General features: G+C 38.1%; 1 protein-coding gene across 9 annotated transcripts in view; it reads right to left on the bottom strand.

Annotated features, from left to right (window-relative positions):
- The window catches only part of LOC126299623 (serine/arginine repetitive matrix protein 2-like), a 160,025-nt gene that overhangs the window by 97,812 nt on the left and 36,805 nt on the right, over window positions 1–25,408 (bottom strand). For all 9 annotated transcript variants that reach the window (XM_049991665.1, XM_049991669.1, XM_049991666.1 and 6 more), the window contains exons 2-3: window positions 24,986–25,156; window positions 9,734–9,899 (exon numbers count right to left, since the gene is read on the bottom strand). In XM_049991665.1, the coding sequence (XP_049847622.1) occupies window positions 9,734–9,899; window positions 24,986–25,156 (337 nt within the window). The remainder of the gene's footprint in view (window positions 1–9,733; window positions 9,900–24,985; window positions 25,157–25,408) is intronic.

Here is a 25,408-nt window from a genome sequence, read left to right as displayed (position 1 = left end):
TTACAAACATAAAATTACCTGCAATAAATTCACAACCACCAGCAAAAAAGGAACTATTTGCCTGTATTCACTTCCTAGACATAATCTTGTGGCAAATTGTAAATCTTTTCCGAAAGACAGAAGTTCAAATAAATTTCCACACCAATGAAACTGTGCAACAAAACATAACCCACAGCACCATAATCACCAGCCTAACCCACAAAAAAATCTGGAATTTACAAAATTGTTTGTAACAATTGCCCAGCTTCTATCTTAGCCACACCAGCAAAAGCTTAAATATATTCACACTATGAACACATGGATGCCTTTAGACTAAAAACTTTAAATAAATCTGCAATAGCCACTCACATGTATCAACATAAACTTCAAGGTATTACATACTAGTAATAAAAACAAGGAAATGGACCTCTTGGAGGAACTAGAAATATATATTCATATCCTCAGTTCACCTGAAAGCATTCTAAATGAGCAACTGGAGCTAGTTAACAAACAATTTGTACATAATTTCCTCAGAAAACAGAATGAGAACAGACACCAAAATCAACACACTCAGAGTAGTCTAATAACAATTTTTCTTTATTTCAACACTTCCTTAAACATATACTATGTCACTTGAACAAAATACAAAACAACCTGTTTATGCTGTCAATATAAAGTTACGCAAATCTGTACTCCAATATTAAGCAAATGTGTTGCCTTCATCCTACCCTCCACCTTTTTAACTTTCGTATTTGCATCAAAAGGTCCTGTACACATACATGTGTGTAATTCATACTATGCCATCTGAAGACTTATATTTTGATAAAATTTCTGCTAGCAGTTGTTGGAAAAAAAAAGCAACATTTCATATAGCCTTTAACAACAAGTTGAATCTCAGAGTACAAGCATTTTTCTGTTATTAACGTGTTGCACATCCCGCATGTCGTCTTTGCTTGGTTTATATTGGTGCTCAATAGGAAATGAATTATATCTTCATATCTATGCTTAACGGATACTCTTTGCACTGTAACCAGAAACACTGATCGAGTTTAAAGCAAAGTGTGCCACAGCAACATATTTACAATGTGTGTGCTGTTTGCAATGCAACAGCATATACATTTCCTTTGATGACCATCAGGATCACAACAAAACTAGTTGCTATCTACTGGAACACATGTAAGAGTATATCTAAGCAAATGCAAGAACATGGGCATGTTTTTTGAAACAATACGTAAAGTGGCTCTAAATATTCAAATATTCTCATGCAGAGTAGGAGCATATGACATGCTGTTAACCAAAACATCAATGAAGTTGTAAATGTTAGGCATCTGTCAATAAGCACGATAGCCTGAAACCAATTGAAATAAAACAATTTAATAACATTTGTGGCTCATTGCATTATTTGCATACAGTCATTAATAGCTGAAGAATTCACAAGATCCAACGTGGATAAAATAACATTACAAACATGAAAGTTGACAATATAAATGGATAGATAAAAAGATCTACTCACCAATCAACAGCAGAAAACACACACACAAAAAGGTGTAACTTTTACAAGCTTTCTGAACCAGTGGCTCCTTGTTCTGGCAGAAGAGTTGAGAGGGAAGGAAGAGGGGTGAAGGAAAGGACTTGAGACGTTTAGGGAAATGGGTACAGTTCAGAAAAGTCACCTACAACCTTGGATCAGGGGAGACTTGCCAGACAGGATAGGACTGCACCGTACAAGATTTGAAAAACTGAGAGCTGAAAGGTGGAAGACAGGGTAATATGCAAGCCAGAGATTACTAATAAAACATCATGCATTGGTTAATAAGAGTGAAAAGCTAACTGCATTGTATGTATCAGAGGTAGGAGGGGGAATGGCAAAAAATTGACAGGTCAGAAAATGAAAGATGTAACAAACTAAAATCGAGTGAAGAAAGAAGTAGGTACTGTGAAGAAATATTGAGATGGAAGGAATAAATGCAAATTAAGGACAGGTTGATGGCAAGAAGCAAGGACATGTTGTAGCGCTAGTTCGCACCTGTGAAGTTCTGAAAAACTGGTGTCTGCGGGAAGAACCCAGACAGCACGTGTGGCGAAACAGGGACAGAGGTCATGAATGTCATGCTGTAGAGCATGCTCTGCAACAGGATATTGTGTGTTGCCTGTACACACCCTCTGTCTATGCCCATTCATCCTGACTGATAACTGGACCGCAGTCATGTCAATGTAAAAGACAGAACAGTGTTTACACAACGGCTGGTATATGACGTGTCATTACACAGGTGGCTCTCCCTTGATAGTACATATTTTGTCAGTTACAGGACTGGAGTAGATGATGGCAGGAGGGGGCATACAGCAAGTCCTGCGGTGGGGTTGGTCACATGGGTAGGTTGCCCTGTAACTGGCAAAATATACACTATCAAAGGGAGAGCCATCTGTACAATGACACATGTCATACACCAGATGTTATAAAACACCATTCAGCCTTTTAAATAAGCATGACTACCAACCAGTTATCAGCAAGGATGAATGGGCATAGCTAGAGGATGTACACTGGTAACATACAATATTCTGTTGCAGAGCATCCTCTACAACATGACAGTCATGACCTTTGTGCCTGCTTCACCACATGTGCCATCTGGGTTCTTCCCCAAGACACCAGTTTCTCAGAACAGGTGCAAACTAGTGCTACAACATCTCCTTGGTTCTCGCCATCAACCTGGCCTTAATTTACGTTAATTACTTCCATCTCAATATTTCGCCACAGTAACTATTCCTTCCTTCATGCCTTTTTAGTTCTCTGCATCTTTCACTTTCTGACCTCAGAGCTTTTCAAATCTCATCTGGTGCAGTCCCCAATAATCAGTGTTTCTTTCTCATCCCGTTCATTAAGTCTCACCTGACCCGTGGTTTCAGGGGACTTTTCTGAACTGTACCCCTTTCCCTAAACCTCTCCAGTCCCTTTCCTTGATCCCTCTTCCTTCCCCTGCAACACTTCAGCCAGACGAAGAAGCCACAGGCTCCAAAAGTGAGTAGATTTTTTATCCATCCATTTATATTATAGTGTCAAACATGAAAGTTGGTATCAAAACCACATTTATTGTAAAATGTCCTTTCCTTCTTCCAACATGGGGGCTGCTGCTTGTAGTTAGTTTTTATCAGCATACAGTTTAACTTAGAATCCTAAACATCCTAGTACATTTTCACGTACTCAAGTTACCAGAAGTGAAGGGCGTAAGAATTGATGGGAAAAATTCTAGCACTAAGCACCAGTCAAACTGCATATCTCTTTAATGAATAGTATTTATAAGATTCAGCTTTGGGCTCTACTGCACACTCTCTCTGCACATTATGGCTCATATGCTTGACTTAAAATACTATTTGTTTTTAAAAATGATGGGAAACTGTAAGTCGAAACCTCATCATGAAAGATGTATTCTGTTTGACTATTTCACAGTCTTGTTGAGAGACATTAATATTTCATGTACTTGGTTGAAAATTGAAATTTCAAAAGAAATTATATGCCTCCCCTTTTGATTAACTAATTTATATCCTTACAAAATTCTGGAAGCTCTGGATGCTATTTCATTTATGGAGACCATCATTGTATCGAACTGCTCATCTCCATTCATAAAAAATGAAAGGAGAATCTAACACCACATCTACAAAAATATGTCAATGTAGTTTCATTAAATACAAACTAAAGAAATACTGTGTATGTTTGAGGGTACACATCCTTCTGTCTCCAATTTCTATCTGATGTCAGTCGCTCAGGGAAAGTATCTCATTGTTAAAATAACTTGGAAACACATACATGTACTGAAATAATGAGGTCATTTGATACGGAGCACAGGCTTAGATTGAGGAAGAACATGGAAGGAATTTTCTATCCAAAGGAAACATGGCAGCTGTTCCCCAGAATGTGAGTCCAGTGTTTTATCACGTTGTTACCTAGCTCAGCATATGGTTAAAATACTGAGATAACCTTATAGCACCACTCTTCCACTCAGATCCATAGATTAAGATATTTCTGCAATTACTGAATTTCAAAGTTGTCTTTGTGAAACCTTCTACAGCCTGACAATAGTGACAAGGGGCAAGGTGGACAATGAGGAGGGCAAATGAGGAAGAGAGATGTTCATTGCTGACCCCTGAAGTAACTGAAAAAGCAAACCAACACAAAATGGACCAAATTAAAATTAAAAAGAATAATATTCATCATTTTGATTTGCAGCTTCTTGTGTTGGCAGTGTTTGTGGTTAAAATTGTTGGATGTGAGGTCTGCCAGTTATGCAAAACACCGTTTTTTCTTAGTACCCAAATGTGTTTGGGCACCACTGTGTCATTATCAGTGGGTTTTCATTTTTATTTATTCTGTAATGTGAACATTTTTGTTAAATGATTATAAAATTATGTGCATTTTTAGTTCAAACGTTAGATCGTTTCTATTTGTGAATACCTTTACATTTGGTATGCATAAATTTTCTGGATCACTTGTGTTAATTACTACAGTTAGCTAGTCATCTGCAACAAAATGATGTTGATGAGAAAATTTTTTGCTGGGGTTAACCTACCTTCTAGAACGTAATTTAGTTTGTCACGATGTTTTCACACCTATATTCATTTTTACTTACGTTTTCATGTGGCAAGCACTTCCATTCTCCACATCATGCTGAGGTGTTGTGATGCACACGTAACTACAACAAGTATTTTCCACAAGTAACTTAATAAAACCCTTCTCACTTCACCAAAACATAGTGTGGTTGTGATTTGTTGTGTGTCTCAGCCTAGTCAGTGTTCATTTGTTCACCAGAGAGTTTGGCGCCAAATTTGAATTTTGTTTTCATTTTAACTTTGTGTGTGCATGTGTGTGAGTTTTCTGTGCACTTATTAGCTGTGTGTGTTGTCTTTTATATGGTATTCCTTTTGTGTTTAAATGGTGCGTCTTTCCAAATTTTAGTGTAGACACACACACACACACACACACACACACACACACACACACACACACACACACACACACACACACACATGCACAAACAAAGATGAAATGCAAACAAAATTCAAATTTGGTGCAAAACTCTCTGGTGAACAAATGAACAATGACTGGGCTGGGGCACACAACAAACCACAATCACACTTTGTTTTGGTGAAGTGAAAAGTGTTTTACTATGTTATTTGTGGAAAATACTTGTTGTAGTTACATGTGCATCACAACACCTCAGCATAATGTGGAGAATGGAAGTGCTTGCCCCAGTAAAACACAAGTAAAAATGAATATAGGCGGGAAAACATCGCGACAAACTAAATTACATCCTAGAAGATAGGTTAACCACTTGCAAAAAAACTTTCTCACCAACATCGTTTGCTTGCCAATGACAAGCTACCATTATTAATTAACACATAAGTGACCCATAAATTCATGCCACACAAAATGTAAATGTATTACAAAAAGAAACGATCGAATGTTTGAACTAAAGATGCACATAATTTTATAATCATTTAACAAAAATGTTCACATTACAGAATAAATAAAAACGAAAACCTACTGATGATGGCACAGTGGTGCCGAAATATGTTTGGATACTGAGAAAAAACTGTGTTTTGCATAACTGGTGGACCTCACATGCAACAAAAAGAATAATAATCTAGTACACAATTTAAATAATGTATTTGCAACACTAGAAGTAGTTTTAGACTCATGGAAATAGTGTGCAACATTACCAACTTATGTAAAGTTCCACCAAGAATGCCAGTACTGTGTCACAAACTCTACAGTGCCTTTATTAACACAGTTAACTGAATACTTCACAAATGGCAGTTTCAATAGAATAGAATGGAATATTTTTATTAACCTTTCAGTATTTTTCATTCAATTGGCTTTGTCAAAGTTTACAGAGGGTTTTAGTTTCAGTACGATATTCAAATAGTTACAGAAAGGGGAGAAAAGGAACTAAAGACCTTTTCTTCAGCATTATGTAAAACAATGTTTTATACAATAATTAAATACACACATAAGAAAAGAATCACAGTAAATAACTAGCTTATATAATATCAAAACATTTTCTTCACAACTTAGGTAAAACATATATTTTGATGATTAGTTTCTAAGAATTCTTCAGTTGTATAGAATTCGTTGTTTTTTAGCCAGGTTTGCAATGCATTCTTATATTTATTTATTGGTACTGTATGAGCTGAGCATGGTAACTTATTGAAAAATTTCATGCTTAATTACTTATACTTATTATGGACTACAGCAATTCTTGTGGAAGGCAAGTCCAGCAGGTGACTATTTCTTGTACTGTGTGCATGCACATCACATCTCATGTTCAATTTTTTCAGATTTTCTCTGGCATATATTAAACAGTTACATATGTACATGCTTGGCACTGTCATTACACCAAGAGATATAAAATAATTTCTGCAGGACTCTCTGGGTGCTAACCCTTCCATGCACCTGATTGCTTTCTTCTGCCATCTGAAAATACGTTCAGCCCCTGGGGAGTTACCCCAAAGCAATATTCCATATTTCAGTTGGGAATGATAAAAAGCATAGTATGAGTGGAGTAACAATTGCTTGCTCACACTGTTTCTTAATTTATACAATAAGAAAAGTACTCATGCTAGTTTACTACATAGAGAATTGGTGTGTCCTTACCATGAGAGCTTTTGGTCTATGATCAGTCCAAGTAATTCCACTATTTTGTTTTCATTTTTACTTACTTTGAGATTAAATATTATTTCTTCTGTTTTTGTTTTATTTATGCACAGCTGGTTAGTCTGACACCAATAATTAACCATTTGCATCATTTCTCTATTTTTGTCCAGTTCTCTCCTGTACTTATTAATGTCATATCGTCAGCATATAGTATGTTCTTACACAGTAAGTAATTCGAGAAGTCATTAACATAGACAATGAACAGATAAGGTCCAAGAACAGAGCCTTGGGGTATGCCTCTTTCTATAGGGAGTATTTCTGACATCTGCTTATTAGCATACACAAGTTGTAACCTATTGCTTAGATAAGATTTGAATAGACGGAGTGTATCATCTTCAATGCCATAGTATTTTAACTTTTTTGATGAGTATGTCATGTGACACCGATTCAAATGCTTTACTTAGGTCAATAAGTGTTCCAGAAATTGATACCCTGTTTTCATGCCCTCCATAAACATTGTTCACCAAAGCTTCTACTGCTTTTACAGTTGATAGGTGTGACCTGAAGCCAAACTGTTGTTCATTTAAGATTTTGTTGGTTTCAAAATACCTGTATATCTGCTTATGCACAAAATTTTCTACTAACTTGGATATGATTGGTGCTATTGAAATGGGTCTGTCGTTATTTGGGAGGTTTCTTTCACCTTTTTTATACATAGGCAATGCAACTGTGAGCTTAAGACAGTCGGGGAATATTCCTTCCTCAAGTACTCTGTTTGATAGTGAGAGAAGTGGCATTTTAATTTCTTTTGCTATACATTTTATGATGGGATTACTGAGTCCATAATAGTCTTTTGTTTTGGAATTACTTAATTTGTTTATTGACTTATGGCTATCATTTAATGTAATTCGGGTCCAAGTGAACTACTCACTTCTTGTCTGTTTTGCACAAGTGAGCAATGCTTCTGCATCAGAGGCAAAATTGATGGGTGGGGTAGTGACGCTATTTACAAAATACTCATTGAGAATATTGCAGCCAACATGAATACTCCTTTGTTTAGTGGTATTATTAATTTACCTTTTAATGACAGTCCAGGCAGCTTTACATTTATTTTTAGAATTTAAAATATATTCATCATTTGCACAGCACTTAGCATTTTTTATTTCTAATCTGTAAAGATTTCTCATTTTAGTGTAATTTTCCTTGTCCCTATCACTGTTATGAGATTTGTCTTTCATATTCATCAGTAGTATTCTGAATTTGTTAAGTTGTGGGGTGTACCACTTGTTAGTATTTTGTTGCTTGTGAGTAATATTACTCTGGTACCTTTTGGTTACCAAGGGGCATGTCATTTCTACTATATGCTTGATCTCCGTCAGGAAAATGGAAAAACATTTATTAATTGTTTTCTTGTTATCCATTACACGAGTCCAATCCATTTCTTTTAACTGGCTTATCATTTTGTTTACATTGGATTCACCTAGAATTCTATATGTCACTTCTCTCTCTGTAGAACAGGAGGCTGACTTTTCTATTTGAAGCCATAGCCCTGAGAGATTCAGTGAATGGAAATGTAAGGGAAAGCAGTTATATAAATTCACACTATTATTGGTTATCCATGACAGTGAGCACCGCAAAGTATTGGCCTCAACACTATTATCACTATAATGCCTACAACACTGGGAGCACAGAGGACAAGAATATAAAAGAGGAAGAATTAATTTTTGTTGTCAGGTGATAAAACATAATGTAACCCCTGCCATGAAGAGATCTGCTCATAAACTCAAAATTCAGGAAATTTGATAGGGTGATTCTGTATAAAAGACAAATCATCACAAGTTGGAGCATTTATGGTAGCAAACTTTAATAGCTACAGGTAGTGTATTAAAAAAATACATGACAAATAACATGTCTGTATAAGAAATAAGTGATTAATGAAAGTTATTATTTGGATTAGTTAAAATTCCACAATAAATCAGTGAACTACAGTTTCATTACCACCCTAAAAGAAAGACATAATCCATTACAATGCTACAGTACACAGCTCGATAGCATGCTAAAATGTAGTACATAGCGTGTTGTCTTCTGATGGGTGTTTAGCTTCATCACAAAATAGCTGGAATGACACATTATTGTATCCAGTGAGACTCTAGTAGTCTTGTGTTGTTTTTATTTTGAACATAACGGTTTATGTGAGCTGTAAACAGCACGCACACAACACAGTGAAAGCTGACCTGCCATTTCTTTACTAGAAACATAAAGTAAACAGGTTACAACACATATGCTTTATTACATTATTATGAGAACTATAGAATACAATCACTGCAGAAAATTGTTTTTAAGCCACTTCCATACTCAAGGTGAAAGACTTGTCACATCAAAACAGGTGGCATATTTGATGATGTCACACTCATAAAAAAGAAACTTGGTGATATTAGATCCCAGTGTTGTTAATTCCAGTTATTAGTGGCTGAAGAGACAACAAACTTCTGACAAAGTAGGAACTGCCCAAACTAGGAATAAACACAAGATTTATTTATTATTATAACAAGACATTATAACATTCTCCTGACTTAATTGTATAATAGCATGTCATATTTTCAGTAATGTGCTGCTATTTGTTGCCCAGAATTCTTAGCTCCCCACTACCAGCATAATACATTATCTGCTGCCTCTCCCCCATATCACTATAAAGCAATCTCTGCACATTTTGTCCACTGATACTTCCACCGCACACTGTGTATCAGTTTTTAAATGCAAAGTTAAACTGTCCATTGCTTCAGTATTGTACCTCTAAAGTTAGAGAAATAAATTCCTTAACAATTAACTTGGAGTTTTATGTAGGAACAGTCTGTAGATAATGCTTTGTCAGCTTACAGTGCCATTAAATTGCAGTTAGTTATTTAACTTATGTGTAAATAAATGGTGGAGCTAATCAGAAATTAAACTTACCCCAAGTGCAAATCAAAGAGACAAATTTGCCTCGAGATAGGGTACTACTGGCTCTTGCATGACTGACTTCATCCATAAAGGCTTCATTACAAATAATTTCAGGCAAATTTTCAGACTTCCCACATCTAAAACTGTATGTTCAAAAAAATAATTTACCTTGATTAACTTCTGAATCTTTAATTTCTGAAGATTGTCCTCCACATTCACTCCCAGAGGCCCCAGACATTTCCACCACAGGAACTATTGTAATAAGGTTTGAGTTGTTTCTAAAATTCTGGTTTGAGTTGCCTCTGAAATTCTGGTTTGAGTTACCTCTGAAATTCTGAAAAACAAAATTCATGTTTACAACAACTGGTAATTGCTAATATAGTTCAGATAATATCAGACTGTTTGCACAAGTTAGAGTTATGGTACACTCAGTGCAATATCTGACGCCAGAGTGCAGTTACACATAAAATACAGACACAGTCAAATCAGTCACATTCACTTGATACATTGAAAAACTGTTATTACAGGCTGGATTAAAAAATCTACTAAAACCCATTAAGAATAACAAAGAAAAGGCAAATAGAGGAAAATTTTGCCAGCTGACCACTTTCAAAAATGAAAACCTGCTTCCTTATAAGTTAGAGAGCAGGTGACAGTTTATAAAATCTTGAAAGTCAAACTGTAATTGTCTCAATATATTTGAATTTAAAAGATGCAATTGACCAACACTTCCAACCACTGCTCTTTTGAGAAATATAGAAAACAAATATGATAAAAGTTTGAACTTTTATAGTTCAGTGGTAATCATTAAGGCATTGTAGTAATACTTGTTATATACTTCAATGCTCTAACAATAATCAGATAACTTTTACACGTGTGCAATCTTCAGAAATACATATTTGCTCCATTAAGCAAATTTTGTGATAAAACATGAACAGTACACTTCACAGAAACTAATTTTGTCTGTTGTTAGACCACTGAACAACTCACACATCATCTTTGTTCTCACCTGTTAGCATTGCCTTTTTCACTTATTTTGACAAATTTATGCTTTAGTGTTGGGAGATTTGGATATTTTTGCTGATACTGCTTTATTCTCAATATGTAACATTTAGAGGATGACCTGCTACTTGAATCTGAATCGCTGTTGTAGGAATGTGGTTGCAGAACAGTTCACTGACAACCGTTCTGTTCCATACCACTTCAAAGGCTGCTTTGAGATGACACATTATAGTTTTCTTCAAAAGTGTCATATAATTGGACACCTGCCTCTTAATTAACATGACTAGAAGCATTGACATCTGACTTCACCCTTCTCGCAACCCGTTCCTTATACCTGCAGTCTCTAACACTTTCACACTATAATTCCTTTGGAATTTTGTTTACCGGCCACTTACAGTTTTGTAAGGTTTTATTATTATTATTATTATTATTATTTCATCCTTCTGTAATGTTTCCTGTTTCTGCTATGTATACCAAACAAATAAGTATTCTTTGAGAAGTGAAGTTGCAAGATGAGTCACATGTTTTTTGGAGTACAGTTATATCTACATTGAGTGGACTGATCATGATCATTAACATTCTAATTGGTTTTCATGATGGCATTTCTTTGTAATGAAGCAAATTGCTTACTATGGGTTGCAAATTATGGTTAGAAGGGCTAATCATAGTTCAGTAATTTTTTTTATTTACTTGTCTTGATCACAGTTTTTTGTAAAAGATTACCATTTTTGGTTATGCAATAGTTAGTCTTCAGACTGTACAGGAAGTAAAAGAAGAAAGCATTACTCTCTTACAACATTAAGTAGTTAAAATCCAAAATTGGAATTATAATATAAATGTGATATGATATACGTATCATCCTACTGCAATGTAACAAGTCATAAACATGAAAAACTAGCACAAGTTTCCATTCACACATCAAGCAGTATATATCGAATGCAGATGCCATACTAGAGGTCACTGATGCATCCACAATGTACAGATAATTGTACAATTTAATTAAAAGAAGGTTTATTTTGATGTGCATTTCTTAAAAATATGCTCAGTTGTATGTAAGTAAGAAACAAAAAAACTTTCATTTAACCATATAAAAAATCTATTACTTTTCTGACAGTTCACAGCAGATCAGAATTTAGCAAATTATTCAAAAAAAATTTGACTAAAAAAAATCATTTTAAAATTGGGTGTGTTGTGATGACTTTAAAATTAGTATTTATAATGGAAGAAAACAGAACAACCTTCAAGGAAATGTGTATTAGTCTGTTTCACATATTCCAGTTTGTATTGTGGATAAAAAAAACATGAAAAAATTTAAAATGGAAAGCAGACTGAGTGTGAAGTGACAAAAGGGTAAATTACAGCAACATTTCCAAAAAAATAAAGGACATATAACATATTTTTTACTGGGAAGGTAGTGAAATATAGCGGCCGTTGCTGGGTGGTGCAGGTTACTTCCATGTTAGTTTATCTTGGCTACAGTTCTTGTTGTGCTGTTCAATGTAGCAGACATTTTTGAAGGGAGCAGTGTGCTGCCCCATTTGCTGTGCATCCACGCTGAGTTGTAGGTGACAACACCACTGTTGACCTCTGCAAGCCTTCTAATGCACACAATGACACTTCACACTATGAACTCAAATGTCAGGAAATAAGTTCTACAAAGATTTTGAAGTAAAAGCGTTTGTTGAAATCATTTTCCTCATGAGGACATGATCAGGATGCTATCTCTTACTGCCAGAAGTTTCAAGTTCCTCCAAAATCCTAAAGTATCTACCTTTAGGATGGTGTACAAAATTTTCAGATTATGTACTATATACATTATTCTAAGTTTTTGATTTTTTAAGTGATCATCAAAAGCTATTTTATTGCAGCTATACACTGAGGTGACAGAAGTCATGGGATAGCAACATGCACATAAATTATAAATGGAATTAGAATCATGTACAAAAAGTATAAAAGGACAGGGCATTGGCGGAGGTGTCATTTGCACTCAGATGATTGATGTGAAAAGGTTTCCTACATGATTAGGGCTGCATGACTGGAATTAACAGACTTTGAATGCTGAATGGTAGTTGGAGCGAGATGCACGAGACATTCTATCTTGGAAATTGTCATGGAATTCAATACTCTGAGATCCACAGTGCCGACACAGTGTGCCGATACTACCAAATTTTCTCTCATCACAAACAACACAGTGGCCAATGGGCTTCACATAATGAGTGAGTAAGAGCAGCAGTATTTGCATAGAGTTGTCAGTGCTAATAGACAATCATCACTGCATGAAATAACTGCAGAAATCAATGTGGGATGTATAATGAGCATATCTGCTTGGAAAGTGTGGCAAAATTTGGCATTAATGGGCTATGGCAGCAGCTCACCAACAGGTGTGCCTTTACTAACAGCATGACATCACCTGCAGTGCCTTTCCTGGACTTGTGGCCATATCAGCTGGACACCAGATGACTGGAAAATTGCGGCCTGGTCAGATGAGTCCCAATTTCAGTTGGAAAGAGCTGATATAGGGTTCAAGTATGGTGCAGACCCCATGAAGCCATGAACCCAAGTTCTCAACAGGGCACTGTGCAAGCTGGTGATGGCTCCATAATGGTATGGACTGTGTTTACACAGAATGGACTGCCTCATCTGGTCCAACTGAACAAGTTACTGACTGGAAAAGGTTATGTTTGGCTATTTGGAGACCATTTGCAGCCTTTCATGGACCACATGTTTCTAAACATATCACTGGGCCATAACTGTTCACAATTGGTTTGAAGAACAGTCTGGACAATTTGAGCAAATGATTTGGCCATCCAGATCACAGGACATGAAACCCATCAAACATTTATGGGACATAATCAAGAAGTCAGTTCACATACATAATCTTGCAATGGCAACACTTTCACAATAATGGACAGCTTTAGAAGCAGCATGGCTCAATATTTCTGCAGGAGTCTTCCAATGACTTGTTGAGTCCATGCCATGTCGAGTTATTGCATTATACTAGGAAAAAGGAAGTCTGACATGATATTCTGTGGTATCCCATGACTTCTGTGACCTCAGTGTACATACGCTCTTTAAATCTTGTTGGGCTTCCTAACAACATTTTGCAACTGTGTCTTCACCATAAAATTGGCTTGAAGCACAGTTAATTTTATAATTTGGGCATTTATAAAATCACATGTGATGATTGTAATTGCTTTTATGTTGGGCAGACGGGACGTACTTTCGAAACAAGATTTAAAGTGCAATTATTCTGTTTTTAGTGATCACCTAATGCTGTTTTATTGCAGGTATATAACATACATAGCACATAATTCGAAAATTTTACAGACTATTCTTAAAAGTAGAAACGATAACATTTTGGGGGAGTTCAAAATTTTTGGCAATAAGAGACAGCAACCTGATCATGTCCTTAATGAGTGAAGTGATTTTAATGAAAACTTAAAAGTAGAAACGATAACATTTTGGGGGAGTTCAAAATTTTTGGCAATAAGAGACAGCAACCTGATCATGTCCTTAATGAGTGAAGTGATTTTAATGAAAACTTTTATTTCAAAATCTTTGATGAACTATTTCCTGACATTTGAATTCATAATGTGCTGTCACAGGCTTGCAGATGTCAACAGTACTCCCATCACCTACAGCTCTGCATCAACACACAGTGCAAGAATGTCCATTGCGTTGAACAGCACAACAAGAACAGTAGCCAAGATACTCATGAGTAGCCTGTGCCATCCAGCAAAGGCTGCTACACTTCATTATCATCCCAATACAAAATACGCCATATATCTTTTATTTTTTAGAAATGTTGCTGTAATTTACTCTTTGCTGTCAGTTCACACCCAACCTGCATTCCATTTTCATTTTTATAAGCACAATATAAATTAGAATATGTGAAACAGACTAATACACATGCCCTTAAATGTTGTTTCATCTTCTTCCTTTATGACTCCTAATTATAAAGTCAGCATGGCATATTCAAATTATGCACTTTTTTTTAATTTTTTGAACAATTTACTAAATTATGATCAGCTATAAACTTTCCAAAAGCTGATAGATTTTTATACGGTTAAATGTGTTTTTGCTTGCTTACATACAGCTGAGAATATTTTTAAGAACTGTACCTCTAAATGAAACTTCTTTTAATTACTTCATAAAATTATCTGTATGTTATGGGTGCATTAACAAACTCTAGGATGGTGTGGTGTGCATACTGTAAGACCTTCAGTACACACACCATCAGATTATTTGACTTGTCACTCTAACAAAGTAGGCGAGTGTCAGCAATATATCTCATGGTCTTATCGTGGTGTGTTTATCTTCTGCCATTAGGTCAGACGATAGAAATGCCACTTGCACGCTTAGAGTAGCAGATTGACGGTGACCAGCTTTAAACAGAACTTGATTAATTTTCACACACATTTATTAGAATAATAAAAATCATAGTCATTACGTAACTTGATTCTGGATGCTGTTTACAATTGACAATCTGAAGTCCTTTGGTCTTGGTATGTTAATCTTATTTCACATATCTCTGATACTTGGCAAAGTGTCTATTTATTTATCTTCATGGCCATGAACAGGAACATGATAATCTTATTAGGCGCAGACTGAAACTTGACTATAGACTGGTACAGACTAATGCAGACTGGTGCAGACAAATGCAGACTAACTAATCGGAGGTCTGTACACTCGTTATAATACCTCGCGCATTCAAGTATCATTGCGCAAGTGTGATCCATGAGGAGAAAAGGTTCTACGTTAGCAGCAATCTCATTGGCTGTGTGACATATTAACACGCGGATCGACGGAAGCAGAATTTGGTCCGTCTCCAAGACAGTGCCATCTCGCAGTGCGGAGACAGACGAGCGCTGCGTCTGCGCTGTTGTGCTTAGCGGGGCACACTCTAGTGGGAAAGTTGTGTATGCGCTGACTACGCGGAATTATGTACACAACAGATGGCATTTGCATTCTGTAGTATTGGTTGAAGCATGCATTGCAACTTTGAATTCTGTTAGTTTTACTTGTTTATGGCTTGTTGCAGTGCACCAGAATGAAAGGCATATCATCTTTATATTATAATTTCTGTTTTGGATTTTTATCTCTTAATACAGTAAACTGTAATGTTTTATTCTATTACTTATTGCCAATTGTGAAGATAGCTATTGCATAGCTGAAACTGGTAATCTGGTACAGACAACTTTGTGATCAAGATAATTAAATAAAAAAGCATATGATCACTCTGCAGATGGTCATTTTATGTCTATACTCAGTTGGATAAATATTTACATCAGTTATGTCTTCACATGCAGGTATTATATCAGCTAAAGAATTCTGGAGAGACATTTCAATAAAATCCACCCCAGCTATATGCATTTGGTAACATTCCCAAACTATTTTATCTGTTTGTTTCATAATATTGCAACTTTCATCAATTTTAATTTAGTCAAAACTTTAAGACCGATTAAAATATAAGCCACACCACTACCTTCTGCAGACAAGCTATTGTGGCCCATAGGTATATAGCAAAATGTGTGGAATGAGTTTGCACAGGAGACAGATCTGCATAGCTTAGGTGATGTATTTCCAATAAAATATAGGAATTTGGCTCTGTTCCCTGTTATGTCCATTACTAATAGTTTACTATTAGGGAGCAGCAATTTACAAACATACGTTTCCACATTTTGGTCTAACGAAAAACATACTGATCTTCATATTTTTGAACCAGTCGTTACTTTTACAAAGAACATTATTTAAAGTAATCACCCCTTTCTTCCATATTTCTCATTGACAAAGGTGACAAATATTCAGGAGTACAGTTCAAATAAGCATGCAATAATTCTAATTTAGGTTTTCCACATTTCCCTAAATCACAAATGCCAGTCTGGTTTCTAAAAAGCTGCAATTGGTTTCCTGCTTCATCCTTGTTCTGTTCAAACAGTTTCCATCTTTAATTACATCTACATTAGTAGGATGTTTGACCCTAAACTTCTGACTCTACTTCCACATTTCCCCTAAGGAAATATGCTGCTATTACATAGTTCTCTTCACAATAAAAATTCACTATCACAAAACTTCTGAACAAATATTTGCAGAGAAGTGTTGTGACAGCAAATGTTTGCAGTGATGTTATTGTGGGACAGTTCTCATGCACTAACGGAAAGAGAAGATTGCTATTCAAAACACCATAAAATCAATCAGATGAACAGTAAACTGGATGAGGTTTTAAGTCTCAAAAAACATTGCACAACATCAGAAAATTAAACTGAGAGATTATGTCATACAATCTGTTGCTTTTATAGCATTACCTACATCTGGTATCTGGTTCAGCAGAAGCTGAATGCTGACTGGAGTCAATGGATCTAGATGGCCGTTAGAGGGTACAATCTTACCACAGCGCTACACTCACTCACAGCATTAGGCCCCACTCATCCCGCCATGTGAATACGCTGGCCAGTAGTATTCCTCATGGGTGATGAAAATATGGCTGCCCAGCAAAATGTCAGTCAGTTCTGTACTCATGTCTGATATTATTGGTTACTATCATTGTTATGCTACAGACTACTGGATAACAACCTCAGTTGGTACTTAGTCTTTCTATCTGTTCGCCATTCGGATTGTCTCTCTCTTTGCTCTTGGTCTGTTGACATTGTTGTGATGAAGATTTCCACTTTACACTTCATTGTTTACATAGGTTGCTTTGATCTTGTCCTTGTTTGTGTCTCCTGTCTGCCCTAGTTAGCTTGGCTGTCATTTGGTGTCATGTTCTCTTTTGCAGGTGGCCCTTCCACCTTGCAGCTTCATGTGTTTCTCTCCTGGATTCTGATGCATGCGTTGATATCCAGCTACTTGTAGATATAACATTGGCAATGAGGAAAAAGGAAGTTGTTTGGCGGCTTGGACACTTAATTGGTTTGCCTGCTGGAGCAATGACAGCAGCTAATGCAACAACTGCAGCTTCAGATAGACTTTTTATAAAATTCACTTCAGCTTCAGGCAAACTTCAAGCACACAAGGCCACTTTGCTGCAGTCCTCACATGCCCCCTGCAGTCAATGCCCCCATTCTTCCTCCATTGTTTCCACCTCTCAGTGACGATACGGACAACCAGGACACACCTTTGCATTGAATGAAGCAACATTTCATAGCTCTTCAAGTCATGGATGATTCATTGCAGCAATCGTTATTTCTGTCTTGGGCATCACCGGACATTTCTTTTGCCCGAAAATTGGCACCTCTGTCTAATCTCATCACACCCTCCTTGCAGGAGATATGCATTCTGTTCAGTAATTATTATTATTCACAGAGAAATCATGTAGTTGCCTCCAGGCTTGAGTTTCACCAATAACATAAGCAGCCTGCACAATCGTACTGCTCCTGGGTCACTGACATGATAATGTGATTTCACTTGCACCAGTGAAGCCTCTGCCTTCATACATGGAGTCCTCGATTTGTCATGTCATGGTTCAGCTGACATCCGATCCTGAGGTCCACACAGCAGTGCTCAAACTGGATAACCCATCATTGGGGGACATCTGGTGCACTGCACACTATTTGAGATCGCATAGCCTACTAGCAAACAACTCGTGGAAAACCCACAAGTTGTGATTGTTAACAGGCAACCACACATTCCATCCTCATGTTGCAGCAGCATTGTGATTTATTGCTTTCCTATGTCTCTATGGCATCCAAGCCTATGGTCACCCTCATCAACAAACACGGGGACCATGCCTGCGGTGTTTTTTGGCTCACTCCCAAGTAGACTGTCCGGGTTGCGGGGGGTCCCCACATGCAATTTGGCAAAGAGGAGTATATCCTCTCAATGTGTCGAAGTTGTCAACCTGTTCCCATCCCACCCCACAAGTGCAGTAGGGCACCATACACATGCTACATGCACTGCTGTCAGTGGCCTTCCCAGGTGACTCCTTCACACAGAAACTGTTTTTCACACTTTGCATTTTTCACCAGGACATCTATTTCCAAGTGGACACAGAGGCCTTTGTTTCTCCAATAAATCAGGCAATATGGGAACAGCTGGGCTCACTAGAATTGTACCCGCCCTCACAGCATTTGGTGGCCTATAGGGTGGTTCTACTCCTCTTTGTGGGCAACTCTCAGTCACTGCAGCCTACAAAACATTATGCACATTATCACATTACTTGTGGTCAACCACCCATCTGCTACCAATATTTTCGATTTGAACACCTTTGCATCATTAGGGTTTTCTATTTCTGATGAAGTCAAGGTCGTGTCAATCATAGCTCCTTTCCAGCAACTGGATGATCTCTGTACTGCACTTGCATCTCTATTTTAGCCAGACTTAGGGTTGCCTCAGACTTTTAGATGCACATCACCCTTGAGCTGGATGCAGTGGCTCATTTTTACTGCACCACACCAATTCCGGTTACCTTATGTGTTGACGTAAAGCAGGAGCTAGATCATCTCCAGGCTGCTGGGGTTACTGAGCCAGTGAAATCTAGTGTATGGGTCACTCCCCTAATTATCATGAGGAAGCCCACAGTTTCTCTCAGACTGCATGAAGATTTCAAGGCTACAATAAATGCTCAATCACAGGCGGAAACATATCCTATCCCCTGGCCAGAAGACCTCCTCACCAAACTTGCTAGAGGAGAACATTGTCCTTAGTGATGCTTACCTCCAGTTATATCTGTATATATACTCCACAAGAGACTGTATGGCGCATGGCAGAGGGCGCCCTCTAACACTAATAGTCATTTCCTTTCCTGTTCCACTCGCAAATAGGGCAAGTGAGGAACAACTGCCTGTATTCCTCTCCACAAGCCCCAATACCTCTTATCTTCATAGCCCTTTAGTGAAATTTAGGTTGGCAGCAATAAAATCATTCTGCAGTCAGTTTCAAATGCTGGTTCTCTAAATGTTTTCATTAGTGATTCTTGGAAAGAATGTCGCCTTCCCTTCAGGGATTCCCATTTGAGTTCCTAAAGCATCTTCATAGTACCTGCATGACGTTCAAACTTACTGGTAACAAACCTAGCAGCCCACCTCTGAACTGCTTCGATGTCTGACTTTAACCTGACCTGGTGCAGATCCCATACATTTGAGCAGTACTCATGAGTGGGGTGTACTCAAATGTTAAAATGTGTGTGAATTCCTAATGGACCAAACTGCTGAGGTCATCGGTCCCTAGAATTACACACTACTTTAACTAACTTGTGCTAAAAACAACACACACACACACACACACACACACACACACACACACACACACACACACGCGCGCGCGCACACACACACGCCTGAGGGAGGATTCGAAACTCTGGTGGGAGGGACCACACAATCCATGACATGGCACCTCAAACCATGCAACCATTACGTGCAGCTGGGCTGTGCTATTGTCCTATATCTGGTCTCCTTTACACATTAACCACACTTTCCTAAAATTCTCCAATAAATCGAGGTTCACCATTTGCCTTCCCTATGACAATCCTTACTTGTTTGTTCCATTTCATATTGTTTTGCTATGTTACACCTAGATATTCAATTGATGTAACTGTGTCAAGCAGCACACTACTAATCCTGTATTTGAACCTTATAGGTTTGTTTTTTCCTACTCATCTGCATGAACTTTCATTTTTCTATATTTAGAGCCAGCTGCCATCCACCACACCAACTACAAATTTGGTTTAAGCCATCTTGTATCCTCCTGCACTCACTCAATGGCACCACAGCATCATCATCAGCAGACAGCAGCAGATTGCTGCTCATTCTGCCCACCAGATAATTTCTGTATACAGAAAACAACAGCGGTCCTCTCACACTTCCCAGGTGCACTCCTGATGATACCCTTGTCTCTCATGAACACTCACTGTCGAGGACAATGTACTGGGTTCTGTTACTTAAGAAGTCTTTGAGTCACTCACATGTCTGATAATCTGTTCTGTATGCTTGTACCTTCATTAACAGTCTGCAATGGGGCACAATGTCAAATATCTTTTGAAAAACTAGGAATATAGAATCTGACTGTTGTCCCTAATCCAAGTTCACAGAATATCGTGGGAGAAAAGGGCAAGCTGAGGTTTACAAGAGCAATGCTTTTAAAAACCATGTGGATTTGTTGACAGGAGTTTTTCCCTCTCAAGGAAATTTGTTATCTTCAAATTGAGAATATGCTCAAGAATTCTGCACTAAACTAATGTAAGGATATTGGTCTGTAATTTTGCAAGTGAGTTCTTGTACCTTTCTTATAAATAGGAGTCACCTGTCTTACTTTCCAGTCACTTGGTATCTTGCACTAGACAAGAGAACCGCGATAAATGCAAGCTCAGTAAGTGGCCAGTGCCGTAGAGTACTCTTCGTAAAAGTGAACCGGAACTCCATCCAGACCTGGTGATTTATTTGCTTTCAAATCTTTCAGTTGTTTCTCTACACTAGGAATGCTTCTTACCAGGTCCTCCATGGGGGATTTTGTGTCATGGTCAAACAATGGTATGTTTGTACAATTCTCACATGTGAATGATTTCTTAACCACGAAATTTAAAGCTTTGGCTTTCCTTTTGCTATCTTCTACTACCACACCAGACCAGTCAACAGGTGACTTGAGAGAAGCTTTAAACCCACCTATCAGTTTTACATAGGACCAAAATTATCTCAGGTTCTTGGCAAGATCTTTTGCTAAGATATGATAGCAGTAGCTGTTTATGCTTCACGCATTGATCTTTTTACAGAAGCATGAATCTCAACTAACTTTTTCATGTCATCATTTGCGTGTTCTCTTTTGAACCGAGACTGCAACAGCCTTTGCTTCTTCAGCAGTTTCCAAATTTCACTGTTAAACTGTGGTGGGTCTTTCCCATCCTTAATCCACTTACACGGCACACACTTCTCCGGAGCACAATTAACAATACATTTAAAGTTCGCACATTATTCCTCTATGTTCGCCACACTGGAACTAAATGTGGTCAATTCACTGTCTAAGGGGATGTTAACAACTGCTTATTTGCTCTTTCTAACTGAAATACTCTCCTAACCTTTTTGATCTATTTATCTACTTTAGTAAACATAGTCACTACAATGACATCATGGTCAGTAACCTCTGTGTCTATAATGATGCTATTAATAAGGACAAGCCTTTTTGTAGCTACCAGGACTAAATTAATTCCACTGCATGTGGGCTATCGAACTAGCCACTCAAGACAGTTTTCGGAAAACTGTGTTCAGAAGTACTTCACAAGACTGACTGACTGTACCACCTGCAATGAATTCACAGATGTCGCTATCTATACTCAGTAGGTTTAAGTCACCACATGCTAATACTGCATAATCTGGGTATTCCTGTGCTACTGACCATAGACTATCTTTGAATGACTCTAAAACTTCCACAGCAGGATCATGTGACCATTAAAAACATCCAACACTTAACCCTTAGATGAGGAATCACAGAACATTGTTGTCATTAATATGCCTTTTGGTTTGTGGCAAGTACAAGCAGCTCCCATTTGGAATAGCCTCAACCTGCTCAATTTTCTGAAGGTTTCTGGAACAGATGACATAGCATATTCTGGCTTGCGTGAATTACTTGGATGGTCTCATTTTCACAGGACTCTATATCTGCAAATTCTCTGTATACTTTTTACAACCCTGTCAGATGTAGGCTTGCATTGTCATTTAGAGAAGTGCTGGTCTTTTCAGTCAGAAGTGGAGTAAGTGGGGCACTGGCTCACAATAAAGACCAACTGGTTGGAATGTCACTGCAACAGTCTCCTTACACCACCTGACAAACTTACCTGAATTGCAGATTTTGTGGGTAAAATCAACAATTATTCCATGTTCTTACCCCACACAACTCACAATGCACAATTCCTCAATCAGTTGCATAAAAGGTGTGTGCTTTACAACTGGACCCCTGCCTGTGACTAGGCTTTTACACATTTGAAAATTATGTTTAAATCTGCCCCTTGCCCCTGCCTCTCCCGCTCACCCATTGGTTGTTGCAATCTATGCATCAATGTATAGCATCAGTGTAGTCTTCACACACAGGAATGGGGATGGCTGGGAGCAGCTCAGTTAGTAGCATATGCATCAAACACACTGACCATTGCACAGCGAAACTATTCCCAGATTGAATAGGGGGCATTGGCAATAGTGTTCATTGACAAAGAAAGTTCATTTCTATCTTTTTGGGCCACAGTTCTCCCTAATTACATATCACAAGCCATTGGTGACATTATTTGATCCATGTTTCAGTCTCATGGAGCATAGCCCAATGCCTCCAGTGCTGGGCATTATTCCTGAGTGTATACAATTATACCATACAGTACAAGTCCACAGCACTACATTCCAATGCCAACACATTGTCAAATCTACCCACTGGCCCTGGCCCTGATTTTGACTAATAAAGGTCCTCTTGCTTCGACATCAATACTGACCAGCAACATACATTGGACGGTTTCCCTATTACGGCCGCTCATGGCACCGCTGCCGTGCTCCAGGACCACACCTTGCACTTTGCCCTCTACTGCGTGATCCATGGCTGGCCAACTAACTTCACCCACCAGTTGTCAAACGATTTCAGCTCCCGGAAACATATTTCTCACAGACTCTCGGTTGTCAACGATGTCATTCTTTTGGATACTGAGACAGACATGCATCGGTTGATCATCCCGGCAGACTTGTGCAAACAGGTTGCTGTACTGGGAACACTGAAGGATGTCTCGCATGAAAGTGCTATAACTCGCTGACATGAGTGCTGGCTGGAAATCGACAGCACATTGAAGCAATGGTCCAGGGCTGAAGATTAATGAGGCTGTTCATTCAGAATGGTTGCTCAAAGTACCCATATGTTGTACGTGTGGCATCCACCATGACTAATGCCAGCCTCACCTAACCATCTTCACTCAGGTTTTGGGCATCAAAGTGTTGCCCCACACGTTGGTTTCTGACGATGGGCCTCTATTCACGGCATCTGCCTTCAAAGTTTTCTGCATGGAAAATGGCATAAAACATATCTGCAGCCCTCTGTTCCATTCTTCCTGAAATGGTGAAGCAGAATGTTTTGTTCAGACCTTTCAGCAGCAAATGAAGAAAGCTGTCAAATAGTCTGTTACTATGTCTACTCTCACCACGTTTTTAACACTTATCGAAGCATGCCGATTAACAATCATAGCCACACCAAGTTCTTCCACAAGCTACAACCATGGATCCTGCTACATCTTCAGAGCCCAGAGGCTGCCCCAGTGATATGCACCTGGCACAGCTGTGTGGGCCCAATCCTGTGGGAGAGTACTGAGCCTTGGATACCAGAAATGGTGGTGGACACCCATTGGGAGCATGTTACATCAGTCCAAACACGGAAGAGGCTCGAGTGAGGCCAATACAACCAGTTCCAACCTCAAATGCATGCATTGCACCTGCCACCACCTCTTCCACCACTGTCTGGCAACAATGTTGCCTCATGGCCAGCATTTGTGGCAGCAGTCTATGACTCTTGCACCAACAATCATTTCCACATCCACTCACTGGTGGAACCCTATGGCATTCTCATTGGTAGCAATGTCCTAATAGATGCTGCTAAAATTCCTCCCTGCACACAGCCATCAGCCAAAGGGACCGGACTTTCCCCTGCCTCCATTCCACCCTCACAGCACAGTCCGGGGCATTTCCACCCGTACATACTTTTTTTGGAGGGGAAGGAAATGGAAGGTCTTGTATCCAGCTCTGTTGAAACTCAATGTCTGCTGGAGATAATGGACCTAGATGGCCAATAGAGGGCAGTCTAGTCGTGGTACTGTGCTCATAGCTCTCACCACATGAATACACTTGGCAACAGTGTCGTCGGAGTCCGATATAAATACGGCTACCCGGCAAATTGTCAGTCAGTTCTGTACTCAGATTTGGTATTGCTGTGGTATTATTGTTACTAGCATCATTGTGCTATGGATTATTGGATAATGACCTTGCTCGGCACATGGTCTTCCTCTCTAGTTGCAATTCAGACTGTCTCTGTCTTTGATTCTGGCCTGTTGACATTGTTGTGGTAAAGATTGCCACTTTCCATTTCATTGTTTACATAGGGTGCTTTGGTCTTGGCCTTGTCAATTGCTGGAGATAAGAGGGAGCTTTCTATATGCTGCAATTAAATGTTCAGTCGTTTTCCAAATAACATAAAATGTCTAAGAAATAGCTACATTAGCTTTTTGACAAGTACTCTTCCAGAAAAAAGTAATTACTTACAAACTTGTAGCATTATATAAATGCTCACAACTGCAATCAAACTTAGGTATTTTTTTTATTACGTACATAATTGTATAAAAGAGCAAAATACACATATGCAGAAAATGAATTTTGTTAAATAGCCTGTAGACAGTTTGGTTTCATATTTTCAGAATCTGCAATGATACTAAATGATAGAACACTGAATACAAAATCAATATTTCTGATGTACCTTTTTCATTGATTTGCCATTATAGCAGTTAGTTCGAATTCCTTGGCCCTTAAAAATAAACTTCTTATTGACCTTCTTAAACTTCCTGACAACTTTAGGAACTGCTTTTGCAGTCCGCAATGATTTAAGAGCAGCAAGCCGTAGTTTTTCTAAGTCATCTTCATTTTCCTCCTGAAAAGATAAAGAAAGAGAAGAAGTGCAATTAATTATGAGGCAACAATTAAAATTATGATTTATTTTTGTTGATTTACGTTATGCAGACACAAGTCATAATGATGAAGCACACTGTTCTGCTATGTTATCATACATTTTTAAAAAATTAAAAAATCTGTGGGGACTCAGTTCAAACATTCTGGGAACAACAGCACTGACTTTGATTTAATCATCAGCTAAGTATTACTCAATTTATGATTCCACTTAGTG

This window comes from Schistocerca gregaria, chromosome X (genome assembly GCF_023897955.1).
Source record: "Schistocerca gregaria isolate iqSchGreg1 chromosome X, iqSchGreg1.2, whole genome shotgun sequence".
Classification (NCBI taxonomy): Eukaryota; Metazoa; Arthropoda; class Insecta; order Orthoptera; family Acrididae; genus Schistocerca; species Schistocerca gregaria.
Note: the sequence above shows the minus strand (reverse complement) of the source record. Positions and strands in the feature narration are given on the sequence as shown.